The sequence below is a fragment of the Vigna unguiculata genome, chromosome 10 (genome assembly GCF_037176805.1).
Source record: "Vigna unguiculata cultivar grain cowpea cultivar isolate G323 ecotype 2 chromosome 10, ASM3717680v1, whole genome shotgun sequence".
Classification (NCBI taxonomy): domain Eukaryota; kingdom Viridiplantae; phylum Streptophyta; class Magnoliopsida; order Fabales; family Fabaceae; genus Vigna; species Vigna unguiculata.
In genome coordinates this window covers 25,275,519-25,290,657 of record NC_140801.1, presented here as the reverse complement: position 1 = coordinate 25,290,657, position 15,139 = coordinate 25,275,519, and the positions used below count along the sequence as shown (strand labels likewise).

At 43.8% G+C, this 15,139-nt stretch overlaps 5 protein-coding genes across 5 annotated transcripts; 3 read left to right on the top strand and 2 right to left on the bottom strand.

Annotated features, from left to right (window-relative positions):
* Positions 1 to 3,381: 3,381 nt before the first annotated feature.
* LOC146882353 (uncharacterized) lies at positions 3,382 to 4,854 on the top strand. The gene has a single exon (XM_085667362.1). It carries the CDS (start codon positions 3,382 to 3,384, stop codon positions 4,852 to 4,854), a length of 1,473 nt encoding a protein of 490 aa, XP_085523488.1.
* Positions 4,855 to 4,899: 45 nt separating this feature from the next.
* Positions 4,900 to 7,163, top strand: LOC114165321 (uncharacterized). Its single transcript, XM_085667361.1, has one exon. The coding sequence runs from the start codon at positions 4,900 to 4,902 to the stop codon at positions 6,976 to 6,978; it is 2,079 nt and encodes a 692-aa protein (XP_085523487.1). The 3' UTR covers positions 6,979 to 7,163.
* Positions 7,164 to 8,786: 1,623 nt separating this feature from the next.
* On the top strand, positions 8,787 to 9,938 carry LOC146882352 (uncharacterized). The gene has a single exon (XM_085667360.1). It carries the CDS (start codon positions 8,802 to 8,804, stop codon positions 9,936 to 9,938), a length of 1,137 nt encoding a protein of 378 aa, XP_085523486.1. The 5' UTR covers positions 8,787 to 8,801.
* A 148-nt stretch (positions 9,939 to 10,086) lies between these two features.
* Positions 10,087 to 12,397, bottom strand: LOC114165323 (uncharacterized). Its single transcript, XM_028049970.2, has one exon. The coding sequence runs from the start codon at positions 12,250 to 12,252 to the stop codon at positions 10,174 to 10,176; it is 2,079 nt and encodes a 692-aa protein (XP_027905771.1). The 5' UTR covers positions 12,253 to 12,397; the 3' UTR covers positions 10,087 to 10,173.
* Positions 12,298 to 13,770, bottom strand: LOC114165324 (uncharacterized). The gene has a single exon (XM_028049971.2). It carries the CDS (start codon positions 13,768 to 13,770, stop codon positions 12,298 to 12,300), a length of 1,473 nt encoding a protein of 490 aa, XP_027905772.1.
* Positions 13,771 to 15,139: the final 1,369 nt, after the last annotated feature.

Genomic DNA, 15,139 nt, shown 5'->3' with positions numbered 1-15,139 from the left:
CGTAATCCTGATTTCTCATTTTTAATGAGAATACGTAGGACCAAGGTCAATCCTTGTCGGGCCCAAGAAAATAAAAAATATTTTTGTTTCTTTTTAGCATTTTTTTGCCTTATTATTTTCGGGGAATATTAATATTTTGAAAACCACATCAACTTTGCGTTTTTAATTAAAGGTACCGCCCTTGGGCGGGCGCTGTAGGGTGTTAACACCTTCCCTACGCGTAACCGACTCCCGGATCCAAAATCTGGTTTTTCGCAGACTTGTCTTATTCTTTATGGTTTTCCATAGTTTTCCAGAATAACTGTGGTGGCGACTCCCAAATCTCTTTTTCAAACTCATGTTTTCTTTTTGGTTCGTCGTCCGATCGCGATTTCGGTTGCGACAGCTGGCGACTCTGCTGGGGACACAGAAAGAGTCAAGCCATTTAATTAGAAATGCAAACTTGATGTGATTTTTCCTAATGTTTTCTTTCCCTTTTTCTTTTATTTGTGTATTATTGTCTTTATATGTGGTTGTATATGTTTGCTTCTTGGATTAGTTGTATGTGAATTACTTTGTTTATTTTGATATATTTTGGAATTGCTCTATAGCTGCCTGGGAAGTTTTCTGGCTGTTTTGCAGGTGGGGATTTGGGTATGCATCATTCTCCCTTCACACACACACATTGCGCATTACATGAGTGGGGCCCTATACCCGGGTCTGTTTAACTTGGAATTAGAGGGGATTGTGTAGCAGTGCCACAGTGGATGAACTTCCCAAGTGGTCATTGTGAGAACCCCAGCTAGAGTTTGTTTGCTTCATTGGTACTCCCACATCTTGTTGTCTACCAACTGTTGTGGGAAATGCCGGAAAGTGGGCCATAGCTCTAGTGACCTTGATCTTTAAGTATTAAGAAACGATCCTGGTGAGCGCATGTATTTTAGCTTAGAACCATTAGGCGCCGAACCTCTGTTAAGGCACAAAGGGAGGCATGTGCATTACCTTAATTCTCATCTCGCCTTTCTCATTTTATTCTGATTCGCGATAAAGTCATGCATTTGTACATTCTTTTATGGCATCATTGCACATGCATTTTGATTATTTGTTCATGCATAACATGTACCCTGTTATAACATGTCATGACATTTTTGTGATTCTAGGTCAGAAACTTTAAGGTCGTGATTGAATTTGTGAGAAACAAGAGAAATTAACATGGAATTTCGAGTCGGGGGAAATTTAGGGTCAGATGCGTTGAAGAAGAAGCTACCTATTAGAGTTATAGACAGTAATTTGAGTGGTCTGAGGGAAATAGTGCAACAAATGAAGACTATACAGAAGAATGCTTTCAAGAAGCGGCATGGGAACTTATTGAGGTTGCTGAATGCGGAAGTCCAAGCATCGGCAGTCACTGCTCTGGCTCAATATTACGATCCGCCACTCAGATGTTTCACCTTCCAGGATTTTCAATTGGTACCAACAATAGAAGAGTTCGAACAAATTTTGGGCTTGTCAATGGAAGATAAAGTCCCTTACAGACATTCAGAGCAGCATGCATCTATCTCTACGTTGGCTGGAATCTTGAAGGTACACCCTGCCGAGCTAGAAGGTAAGATGGCCTCCAAGGGCAACTCGAAGGGGATGCCTCAAGGATATTTGGAAGGGCATCTGCGTCTTGTGGCAGAAAAAGAAATGGGGGAGACGTTCATGGATGTGTTGGCTCTCACACTTTATGGAGTCATACTCTTCCCTAACATGGAAAATTTTGTTGATCAAACCGCCCTCGATATGTTTGTTGCCTATAAGATTCATTCAGAAAGTCCAGTCACCGCGGTTCTAGCTGATATGTATGGGAGTTTGAACCTATGCCACACACTCAAGAGGAAGAAGATGCTATGTTGTGTACCTATGTTGTATGTGTGGTTTATATCTCGAATCCGTCTAGGTACATTGAATGCCAAATGTCTTATTGGAGAGTTACCACCTAGCGGCATTGAAATTCGGGGGGCGAAGGAATGGGCCCAGTTTTGTGCAAGTTTGAATGGGGGAAGAATTAGATGGTGTGTCCCGGGATTGTCGAAGTCACGTGTCATTTCTTGTGGGGCTTTCCCTAACGTCCCCCTAATAGGCACTAGAAGTTGCGTGAATTATAACCCTGTCTTGGCTCAGCGACAATTTGGGTGTCCGATCAAGAGCTCCCCAACTCCGGAATCTTTGGTTGCTGTTTGGAATTATTATGAAGAAGGAATTGCCCTTGATCTAATTCGCCGAATCAGGAGTGCTTGGGGTGAGGTCCTGCGTGTAGAAAAAGACCCAAGGCCATGGGTGATCGACGAGAAGATGTCCTACCGACGATGGATTCTGGAAAGGGTTAACATGGTCAAGTTACCTTTCAAATCAGACTCTCCTGCTCCTGAGCGGTTGGAACCTGCCGAGTCTGAGGAAATGAAGAGGTTGAAAGAGGAAATGGAGAAGATGAAACTCAAAAATGCTAAATTAATTAATGAGCTTCAAAGTCTCCGACACGAGTATGTGGATATGAGGCGTGATAAGGAAGAAATGACAAAAGCGTATGAAAGAATTCTTAGGAAACAACGAGAAGAACGAGATCATGCTTTCAGAGTTAAACAGGATTTGGCTGCAGCCAATACCGCATTAAAATCAAGGGACCGAGAAAGAGATGCAGCAGCAACATTTAAGCGCCAAAGAGATCAGATGTGCGAAGAATTTAAGAGGGAGAAGACTGAAGCACTAAAGCGGTTGCACAACGCTCAAGTTAGGATTAGTGAGGTCGAACGACAGATGAGGGAGATGGTGTCAACTTATGAGGTGAAGATGGATGAAGAACACTGGCACAGAGCTGAATTGGAAAAGGAACACCAAGAGGTGATAAGTCGAATGAATGAATACTCAGTCGAGCAGGAAATGACCATGGAACATTGGAGGAGATGTTTCTCACAGTTGGCTTCCCTTGCAAATGGAGCAATCGAAGGTATTCCACGATTATTGGCGGAAGCAGAGGCTGCACTACCGATATTCAATCCGCCTAGGGAAATCGAGGCGTTCTTTAGTCATTGTAAGGAATTGATAAGGGAGATGAAGAACATGATAGCCAGGGCTAGAGAGTAGTTTTCCTTTCTTTTCTCGTGTAATGAATGTAAAAGACGTGTGGATGGTCGGTTTGTTTTGACAATATGTGATGGACTAAGTTTCATGTTAATTTCTATGATATGTTTACCTCAAGGTTCTCACGGCTTTAAAATTTCTGGCTAAGATAAATGTTTGCATTCATTTTCATTTCTTTTTTCATTTTTCATTTCATTTAATAAAAATAATAGAGCAAAAGCAAATACAACGGCAAAATTTCCACGACACCCTTACCGCACACGAGCTAATCAGAGGATCATGGAAGATTGGGAGGAAGCTCATGAAGCTGTGAAGGCCGACATTAATCAGTTGAAAGATCAAGTGAGCCAGATCCTAGAGGCCTTAAAGTCGCTGAAGGCTTCGGGAGAAGCTTCCTCTGCAAGGATTGAGGAAAACGTTCACCCTCAAGTTCCACGATATGAAGTCCAGAACGCCCAGGGTATGTCAATCCCATTCCCAATGTACGGTCTACCTCCGGGATACACCCCACCCGTTGGGGAATGTTCAGAGAAGGAGCAGACTCCCTTTTCTTTTCCTGTGACTAACAACACACTACCGATCAATACTCAAGGGCCGATATTAGCCTCGACGCCCATGACAGGGGCAGGAATGAAAGAGACAGTCACATTCGCAGAACCAAGGGTGACTGTGGCACCGAAGTCTCCAAACATAACGGTTGACGAAGATGCTTTGGCTAAGGTCATACCGCACGCTACAGCCCAGGTAGTGTCCACCGGTATTGATGAGGCTAAGAGTAAGCTCGAGATTCTTGAAGAGAGGGTTCGAGCCATTGAAGGTGGTGGAAGCTATGGGTTTGGTGATGTTGCGAGATTAAGCTTGGTTCCCGGTGTGATGATACCTCATAAGTTCAAGGTCCCAGAATTTGAAAAGTATCAGGGTACCACGTGCCCCAAGAGCCATCTGACAATGTATGGTAGAAAGATGGCTGCATATGCCTATGATGACAAGTTGTTGATACATTGTTTCCAAGATAGTTTGGCTGGTGTTGCGCTGAATTGGTATACACACTTGGAGCCATCTCGAATTCATTCCTGGATGGATTTGGCGGACGCCTTTGTGAAGCAGTATAAGTACAACACGGATAGCGCGCCAGATAGATTGCAATTGCAAAATATGGCCAAGAAGGATATTGAGTCCTTCAAGGAATATGCGCAACGGTGGAGAGAGTTGGCTGCTCAGGTTGAGCCACCACTACTTGATAAGGAGATGGTGGCGACGTTTGTAAACACACTACAATCACCATTTTATGAGCACGTGTTGGGGAATGTGTCTTCCAATTTCGCTGATATCATTATTATTGGTGAAAGGATAGAAGTCGGGTTAAAAAGTGGAAAAATTGCATATGGCCCGTTCGCGGCTGCAACTTCTAAGAAACCCGGTTTCCATCCAGGAAAGAAGAAAGAAGTGGAAGCACACACAGCCTCAGTGATGCCAATGTGGGAAAGTCGGGCTCCTACTCATAATTATCGACCTCACATGAATCAACCTCCTTATGTGGCCAATGCAGTGTCTGTTCATCAAACACAACCTCAGCAACAAGGGTTTTATCAAGGGTCGAATCTTTATCAACCGCAGCATCCCCCAAATAATGCTTGGAAAACTGAACCTAACTCAAATTTCAGCCGAAATGCGGGTCAAAACGCCAATCTGAGGAGAAATCAAGAGCAGAACTTTGTTCAGTTCACCCCCATTCCGATGACGTATACGTAATTGTTACCTTATCTTCTCCAAAAACGCTTGGTGGCAATTTGTCCGATGAAAGCTATGCAACCTCCGTTCCCAAAGAATTATGATCCAAATGCTAAATGTGATTATCATGGAGGAGGAGTTGGACACTCTACTGAGAAGTGTGTAGCCCTTAAACACAAAGTGGAAGCTTTAATCAACTCAGGATGGGTAAAGTTTCACGAAGACAAACCTAATGTCGAAGCGAATCCTCTTTCTGGGCATGGGAATCCTTCGACAAATGCCATTGAGGGTAGGGAACACAAGCTAGTAAAGAATGTGAGTGAAATTCGGAGCTCCAAGCGATTTATTTTTGAGACATTGCTGAAATTGGGCCTGTTAAAAGGGGAATATAACTTGGGTGAGAAATGTGAATTTCATCCAGATGCTAAACATTTTGCCGATAAGTGCACCAAGTTCGAGATTGTTTTACAAGATCTGCTTGACAAAAACTTTGTGCAAGTATATCGCGAGGGTATGGAGGAGGAATTATTTGCACAGGATGGCGGGAAACTAGATGTGACTTTGCCAGAGCCATTGGTGATTCATTTCACCAGATCCCCCTCCACACCAACAATTCAAGAAAGGCAACCTATTACTATCCAGGCACCCTCCTCTTTTCCTTACAAGAGTGAGAAAGCTGTCCCGTGGAAATATGGCGCACGTGTGTCGGGTGGGGAACAACGAACGGAAGGTCAACCTACCAATGGTGAGCCGGTGGTTGAAAACATATCGGGCATCGGTGGAATGACTAGGAGTGGTCGCATATTCACGCCTCCGATCTTGATGAAAAATGGAGCGGGGAGTAGTGAATCGATGATGACCAAGAATGCTAAAGAATCCTTGAAGGGGAAGATGATACAAACCGATGAAGGACTGAGAAAAGATGACAAGAAAGAAATATCTAATGAAGAGGCTGGTGAGTTTTTGAAGTCCATACAACAGAGCGAGTATAAAGTGGTTGAACAACTGAATCGCATGCCTGCTCGGATCTCTCTTTTGGATTTACTCATGCATTCAACCTCACACAGAGAGCTACTAATGAAGATACTCAGTGGGGCGCATGTGGAGAAGAATATCTCTCTGGACAGTTTTGAGGGAATTGTTAGCAACATCACCGCTAACAATTACCTCACTTTCACTGACGAGGAGATACCTGTTGAAGGGAGAGGACACAACAAGGCCCTCCATGTCTCTATGAAATGCTTGGATCATGTCATAGCGCGAGTATTAATCGACAATGGTTCTTCCTTGAACGTAATGCCAAAAGAAACACTGGGAAAGCTTCCGTGTGAGGGTATCCACATGAAACCAAGCGCGATGATCGTGAGGGCTTTTGATGGGAGTAAGAGAGAAGTGATGGGAGAGGTAGAACTGCCAATCCAAATCGGGCCGTGTGTCTTTCAAGTAACCTTTCAAGTGATGGATATCCTCCCAGCATACAGTTGCTTGTTGGGTCGCCCTTGGATTCACTCAGCAGGTGGTGTGCCTTCAACCTTGCACCAAAAGTTGAAATATGTCATGGGCGATAAACTAGTAATAGTTTCAGGAGAGGAAGATATTTTGGTAAGTGGACCTTCGTCTTCTCGCTATATTGAAGCAGCAGAAGAAGCCCTCAAGACAGCATTCCAGTCTTTGGAAATTGTGGGCAATGCTTATGTGGAGCCATATCCAATGAACCCACGCTTGTCTTGTGCCTCCCTTATGACTGCCAAGGTCATGCTGAAAGAGGGATATGAGTACGGAAAAAGGCTAGGCAAGGATAAGCAAGGATTGATATTTCCTCTGGAGATCACTAAGAAAAGAAACAGACACGGCCTGGGATACAAGCCTACTCGAGAAGACAAAAGAAGGTTAGTTGAAGAAAGGAGAGAGCGTGGTCTGGCCCGCATGCAAGGAAAGGAGCTGGGGTTAGGAAAGATCTGCATTTGTGACATCAAAGAGAGCTTTCGCAGTGCCGGGTGGATCAACACTAGCCCGATAGCAGCCGTCAACGATGAAGAGGAACTTGGAGGCTCGAATTTTGTGTGGCCGTGCGTTTCAGATGCACCACTCAACAATTGGGAGACTTTGGATCTACCTGTGATGTTTAATTTGGTTAAAATGTAATATTTTTAATTAATCCTACTGCTTTACCCGGAGCTCTAGGATTCATGACTTAACGGGTTGACACCTTTTTCTTTATGCTCAGCGTGATGGTCAATTTGTGTTTACTACCTTCGTTTTTTTTGTTTTTGCATTTTTCACTGTTGTTTGTTTTATTTATCGTTTTTATAAACTCGGATAATGCAGATATGACAATGAATGTTTTGAAAATAACAATGTCGATATCCCTAATTTTGAGCACCCTGTCGATAATATGGAAGATGATTATGAAGATGATCCGGAACCCTTCCCTGAACTAATGAGGTTAGTGGAACAAGAATCTAAGGAAATAAAACCCCATCAAGAGGATGTTGAAACACTTAACCTAGGAGAGGAGGATGAGAAGAAAGAAGTGAAGATTGGCACTAGTATGAAGAGAGAAGTGAAACAAGAATTATGTGCTTTACTAAAGGAATTTAGGGATGTGTTTGCTTGGTCGTACAATGACATGCCTGGTTTAGATACTGATATAGTGCAACATAAGCTTCCACTTAAGTCGGAATGTCCTCCAGTTAAACAAAAGTTAAGGAGAATGAAACCAGAAATGTCATTAAAAATCAAAGAAGAAGTGCAAAAGCAATTTGACGCTGGATTTCTAGCTGTGGCAAAATACCCTCAATGGGTGGCAAATATTGTACCAGTACCTAAGAAGGATGGCAAAGTTCGGATGTGCGTTGACTATCGAGATTTGAACCGTGCGAGTCCAAAGGACAATTTCCCATTGCCTCACATCGACACATTAGTGGATAATACAGCTAGATTCTCACTATTTTCATTTATGGATGGCTTCTCGGGATATAATCAGATCAAAATGGCACCTGAAGATATGGAAAAGACAACATTTATCACATTGTGGGGGACATTTTGCTATAAGGTGATGTCTTTCGGACTCAAGAATGCCGGAGCAACCTATCAAAGGGCCATGGTGGCGCTTTTTCATGATATGATGCATAAAGAAATCGAGGTCTACGTAGATGATATGATCGCCAAGTCTGAGTCAGAAGCAGAGCACATCCTCAACCTGAAGAAATTGTTCGAGAGATTGAGGAAGTTCAAGCTTAAACTAAACCCGGCTAAATGCACATTCGGTGTGAAATCCGGAAAGTTGCTGGGTTTCATTGTCAGTCAAAAGGGGATTGAGGTTGATCCTGACAAGATGCGCGCGATAGTCGAAATGCCTACTCCTAATACGGAGAAGGAGGTGAGAGGTTTCTTGGGCAGACTGAACTACATTGCTAGGTTCATCTCCCAGTTGACTTCCACCTGTGAACCAATATTCAAGCTATTACGTAAAAATCAGGCTGTCAAGTGGAATGAAGACTGTCAGGCTGCTTTCGACAAAATTAAACAATATCTTCAAGATCCTCCAGTCTTACGCCCACCTAAACCTGGGAAACCACTGATTCTGTATTTGACCGTATTGGACGAATCAATGGGCTGTGTTAGGTTAGCATGATGAAACTGGAAGAAGAGAGCATGCCATATACTACCTGAGCAAGAAGTTCACGAAATGCGAACGATGATACTCGTTTTTAGAGCGAACTTGTTGCGCGTTGGCATGGGCCGCCCATCGTCTGAGACAATATATGTTGAGTCACTCTACCTGGTTGATATCCAAGACGGACCCCATCAAGTATATTTTTGAAAAACCCGCTTTGACTAGAAGGATAGCCCGGTGGCAGATGCTATTGTCAGAATACGACATTATATATGTCACACAGAAATCTATCAAGGGTAGTGCTCTGGCTGAATATCTGGCTCAACAACCCATTAATGATTACCAGTCAATGCAGCCTGAATTCCCTGATGAAGACATCATGGCCTTGTTCGAAGGTGATCAAGAAGAGCAAAATGGAGAGACATGGACGTTATTATTCGATGGAGCTTCTAACGTCATGGGACATGGTATAGGGGCAATACTGATATCTCCAAGGAATCAGTACATTCCAATGACCGCAAGGTTGTGTTTTAATTGCACGAACAATATTGCTGAATATGAAGCTTGCGCTATGGGCATCCAAGCCGCGATTGAATCGAAGGCGAAAATTTTGAATGTGTATGGAGATTCGGCTTTGGTCATCCATCAATTAAAAGGGGAATGGGAGACTAGGGATCCGAAGTTGATTCCGTACAGAGCTTATATCATGGGGTTGGTGGAGTATTTTGATTCCATTGAATTTCAACACATTCCGCGAGAAGATAACCAGTTGGCAGATGCCTTAGCCACTTTGTCATCAATGTTCGAGGTTAATCAAGATGGGGTATTGCCAATGATCCAAATGAAGAGCCACAAAGAGCCAGCATATTGCCACTTCATTGAAGAAGAATCAGATGGTAAGCCTTGGTATTTTGATATCAAACGCTACTTAAAAACCAGGGAATACCCCGAAGGAGCATCTGAGAATGATAAAAGGACACTAAGAAGGTTGGCTACAAGTTTCATTTTAAGTGGGGATGTGTTGTACAAGAGAAATCATGACATGGTTCTTCTTCGATGCGTGGATGCAAAAGAAGCCGGGTCAATATTGGAGGAGGTTCATGGAGGTACCTTCGGCACACACATGAATGGGCACTCAATGGCCAGGAAGATCTTGAGGGCTGGTTACTTTTGGTTGACCATGGAGAGTGACTGTTGCATGCACGTGAGGAAGTGTGAGAAATGTCAGAAGTATGCAGATAATATCAATATGGCACCCACTACTTTAAACATAATGTCTGCACCATGGCCGTTTTCAATGTGGGGGATAGATGTTATTGGAGCCATAGAGCCAAACGCCTCGAACGGACATCGCTTCATACTGGTTGCAATTGATTACTTCACTAAATGGGTGGAAGCGGCTTCTTACGCCAATGTGACAAGAAAAGTTGTGACTAAGTTCATAAAAAGAGAGCTAATTTGCAGATACGGATTGCCCAACAAGTAATCACCGATAACGCCACCAACCTGAACAACCAAATGATGACTGAATTTGCAGCTGTCAACACTCAATTTTATAAAAACGATAAATAAAACAAACAACAGTGAAAAATGCAAAAACAAAAAAAACGAAGGTAGTAAACACAAATTGACCATCACGCTGAGCATAAAGAAAAAGGTGTCAACCCGTTAAGTCATGAATCCTAGAGCTCCGGGTAAAGCAGTAGGATTAATTAAAAATATTACATTTTAACCAAATTAAACATCACAGGTAGATCCAAAGTCTCCCAATTGTTGAGTGGTGCATCTGAAACGCACGGCCACACAAAATTCGAGCCTCCAAGTTCCTCTTCATCGTTGACGGCTGCTATCGGGCTAGTGTTGATCCACCCGGCACTGCGAAAGCTCTCTTTGATGTCACAAATGCAGATCTTTCCTAACCCCAGCTCCTTTCCTTGCATGCGGGCCAGACCACGCTCTCTCCTTTCTTCAACTAACCTTCTTTTGTCTTCTCGAGTAGGCTTGTATCCCAGGCCGTGTCTGTTTCTTTTCTTAGTGATCTCCAGAGGAAATATCAATCCTTGCTTATCCTTGCCTAGCCTTTTTCCGTACTCATATCCCTCTTTCAGCATGACCTTGGCAGTCATAAGGGAGGCACAAGACAAGCGTGGGTTCATTGGATATGGCTCCACATAAGCATTGCCCACAATTTCCAAAGACTGGAATGCTGTCTCGAGGGCTTCTTCTGCTGCTTCAATATAGCGAGAAGACGAAGGTCCACTTACCAAAATATCTTCCTCTCCTGAAACTATTACTAGTTTATCGCCCATGACATATTTCAACTTTTGGTGCAAGGTTGAAGGCACCACACCTGCTGAGTGAATCCAAGGGCGACCCAACAAGCAACTGTATGCTGGGAGGATATCCATCACTTGAAAGGTTACTTGAAAGACACACGGCCCGATTTGGATTGACAGTTCTACCTCTCCCATCACTTCTCTCTTACTCCCATCAAAAGCCCTCACGATCATCGCGCTTGGTTTCATGTGGATACCCTCACACGGAAGCTTTCCCAGTGTTTCTTTTGGCATTACGTTCAAGGAAGAACCATTGTCGATTAATACTCGCGCTATGACATGATCCAAGCATTTCACAGAGACATGGAGGGCCTTGTTGTGTCCTCTCCCTTCAACAGGTATCTCCTCGTCAGTGAAAGTGAGGTAATTGTTAGCGGTGATGTTGCTAACAATTCCCTCAAAACTGTCCAGAGAGATATTCTTCTCCACATGCGCCCCACTGAGTATCTTCATTAGTAGCTCTCTGTGTGAGGTTGAATGCATGAGTAAATCCAAAAGAGAGATCCGAGCAGGCATGCGATTCAGTTGTTCAACCACTTTATACTCGCTCTGTTGTATGAACTTCAAAAACTCACCAGCCTCTTCATTAGATATTTCTTTCTTGTCATCTTTTCTCAGTCCTTCATCGGTTTGTATCATCTTCCCCTTCAAGGATTCTTTAGCATTCTTGGTCATCATCGATTCACTACTCCCCGCTCCATTTTTCATCAAGATCGGAGGCGTGAATATGCGACCACTCCTAGTCATTCCACCGATGCCCGATATGTTTTCAACCACCGGCTCACCATTGGTAGGTTGACCTTCCGTTCGTTGTTCCCCACCCGACACACGTGCGCCATATTTCCACGGGACAGCTTTCTCACTCTTGTAAGGAAAAGAGGAGGGTGCCTGGATAGTAATAGGTTGCCTTTCTTGAATTGTTGGTGTGGAGGGGGATCTGGTGAAATGAATCACCAATGGCTCTGGCAAAGTCACATCTAGTTTCCCGCCATCCTGTGCAAATAATTCCTCCTCCATACCCTCGCGATATACTTGCACAAAGTTTTTGTCAAGCAGATCTTGTAAAACAATCTCGAACTTGGTGCACTTATCGGCAAAATGTTTAGCATCTGGATGAAATTCACATTTCTCACCCAAGTTATATTCCCCTTTTAACAGGCCCAATTTCAGCAATGTCTCAAAAATAAATCGCTTGGAGCTCCGAATTTCACTCACATTCTTTACTAGCTTGTGTTCCCTACCCTCAATGGCATTTGTCGAAGGATTCCCATGCCCAGAAAGAGGATTCGCTTCGACATTAGGTTTGTCTTCGTGAAACTTTACCCATCCTGAGTTGATTAAAGCTTCCACTTTGTGTTTAAGGGCTACACACTTCTCAGTAGAGTGTCCAACTCCTCCTCCATGATAATCACATTTAGCATTTGGATCATAATTCTTTGGGAACGGAGGTTGCATAGGTTTCATCGGACAAATTGCCACCAAGCGTTTTTGGAGAAGATAAGGTAACAATTACGTATACGTCATCGGAATGGGGGTGAACTGAACAAAGTTCCGCTCTTGATTTCTCCTCAGATTGGCGTTTTGACCCGCATTTCGGCTGAAATTTGAGTTAGGTTCAGTTTTCCAAGCATTATTTGGGGGATGCTGCGGTTGATAAAGATTCGACCCTTGATAAAACCCTTGTTGCTGAGGTTGTGTTTGATGAACAGACACTGCATTGGCCACATAAGGAGGTTGATTCATGTGAGGTCGATAATTATGAGTAGGAGCCCGACTTTCCCACATTGGCATCACTGAGGCTGTGTGTGCTTCCACTTCTTTCTTCTTTCCTGGATGGAAACCGGGTTTCTTAGAAGTTGCAGCCGCGAACGGGCCATATGCAATTTTTCCACTTTTTAACCCGACTTCTATCCTTTCACCAATAATAATGATATCAGCGAAATTGGAAGACACATTCCCCAACACGTGCTCATAAAATGGTGATTGTAGTGTGTTTACAAACGTCGCCACCATCTCCTTATCAAGTAGTGGTGGCTCAACCTGAGCAGCCAACTCTCTCCACCGTTGCGCATATTCCTTGAAGGACTCAATATCCTTCTTGGCCATATTTTGCAATTGCAATCTATCTGGCGCGCTATCCGTGTTGTACTTATACTGCTTCACAAAGGCGTCCGCCAAATCCATCCAGGAATGAATTCGAGATGGCTCCAAGTGTGTATACCAATTCAGCGCAACACCAGCCAAACTATCTTGGAAACAATGTATCAACAACTTGTCATCATAGGCATATGCAGCCATCTTTCTACCATACATTGTCAGATGGCTCTTGGGGCACGTGGTACCCTGATACTTTTCAAATTCTGGGACCTTGAACTTATGAGGTATCATCACACCGGGAACCAAGCTTAATCTCGCAACATCACCAAACCCATAGCTTCCACCACCTTCAATGGCTCGAACCCTCTCTTCAAGAATCTCGAGCTTACTCTTAGCCTCATCAATACCGGTGGACACTACCTGGGCTGTAGCGTGCGGTATGACCTTAGCCAAAGCATCTTCGTCAACCGTTATGTTTGGAGACTTCGGTGCCACAGTCACCCTTGGTTCTGCGAATGTGACTGTCTCTTTCATTCCTGCCCCTGTCATGGGCGTCGAGGCTAATATCGACCCTTGAGTATTGATCGGTAGTGTGTTGTTAGTCACAGGAAAAGAAAAGGGAGTCTGCTCCGTCTCCGAACATTCCCCAACGGGTGGGGTGTATCCCGGAGGTAGACCGTACATTGGGAATGGGATTGACATACCCTGGGCGTTCTGGACTTCATATCGTGGAACTTGAGGGTGAACGTTTTCCTCAATCCTTGCAGAGGAAGCTTCTCCCGAAGCCTTCAGCGACTTTAAGGCCTCTAGGATCTGGCTCACTTGATCTTTCAACTGATTAATGTCGGCCTTCACAGCTTCATGCGCTTCCTCCCAATCTTCCATGATCCTCTGATTAGCTCGTGTGTGGTAAGGGTGTCGTGGAAATTTTGCCGTTGTATTTGCTTTTGCTCTATTATTTTTATTAAATGAAATGAAAAATGAAAAAAGAAATGAAAATGAATGCAAACATTTATCTTAGCCAGAAATTTTAAAGCCGTGAGAACCTTGAGGTAAACATATCATAGAAATTAACATGAAACTTAGTCCATCACATATTGTCAAAACAAACCGACCATCCACACGTCTTTTACATTCATTACACGAGAAAAGAAAGGAAAACTACTCTCTAGCCCTGGCTATCATGTTCTTCATCTCCCTTATCAATTCCTTACAATGACTAAAGAACGCCTCGATTTCCCTAGGCGGATTGAATATCGGTAGTGCAGCCTCTGCTTCCGCCAATAATCGTGGAATACCTTCGATTGCTCCATTTGCAAGGGAAGCCAACTGTGAGAAACATCTCCTCCAATGTTCCATGGTCATTTCCTGCTCGACTGAGTATTCATTCATTCGACTTATCACCTCTTGGTGTTCCTTTTCCAATTCAGCTCTGTGCCAGCGTTCTTCATCCATCTTCACCTCATAAGTTGACACCATCTCCCTCATCTGTCGTTCGACCTCACTAATCCTAACTTGAGCGTTGTGCAACCGCTTTAGTGCTTCAGTCTTCTCCCTCTTAAATTCTTCGCACATCTGATCTCTTTGGCGCTTAAATGTTGCTGCTGCATCTCTTTCTCGGTCCCTTGATTTTAATGCGGTATTGGCTGCAGCCAAATCCTGTTTAACTCTGAAAGCATGATCTCGTTCTTCTCGTTGTTTCCTAAGAATTCTTTCATACGCTTTTGTCATTTCTTCCTTATCACGCCTCATATCCACATACTCGTGTCGGAGACTTTGAAGCTCATTAATTAATTTAGCATTTTTGAGTTTCATCTTCTCCATTTCCTCTTTCAACCTCTTCATTTCCTCAGACTCGGCAGGTTCCAACCGCTCAGGAGCAGGAGAGTCTGATTTGAAAGGTAACTTGACCATGTTAACCCTTTCCAGAATCCATCGTCGGTAGGACATCTTCTCGTCGATCACCCATGGCCTTGGGTCTTTTTCTACACGCAGGACCTCACCCCAAGCACTCCTGATTCGGCGAATTAGATCAAGGGCAATTCCTTCTTCATAATAATTCCAAACAGCAACCAAAGATTCCGGAGTTGGGGAGCTCTTGATCGGACACCCAAATTGTCGCTGAGCCAAGACAGGGTTATAATTCACGCAACTTCTAGTGCCTATTAGGGGGACGTTAGGGAAAGCCCCACAAGAAATGACACGTGACTTCGACAATCCCGGGACACACCATCTAATTCTTCCCCCATTCAAA

Coding starts and splice junctions, on each gene's coding strand:
- LOC146882353 (XM_085667362.1), top strand. CDS start 3,382: ATGGAAGATTGGGAGGAAGCTCATGAAGCTGTGAAGGCCGACATTAAT.
- LOC114165321 (XM_085667361.1), top strand. CDS start 4,900: ATGAAAGCTATGCAACCTCCGTTCCCAAAGAATTATGATCCAAATGCT.
- LOC146882352 (XM_085667360.1), top strand. CDS start 8,802: ATGCAGCCTGAATTCCCTGATGAAGACATCATGGCCTTGTTCGAAGGT.
- LOC114165323 (XM_028049970.2), bottom strand. CDS start 12,252: ATGAAACCTATGCAACCTCCGTTCCCAAAGAATTATGATCCAAATGCT.
- LOC114165324 (XM_028049971.2), bottom strand. CDS start 13,770: ATGGAAGATTGGGAGGAAGCGCATGAAGCTGTGAAGGCCGACATTAAT.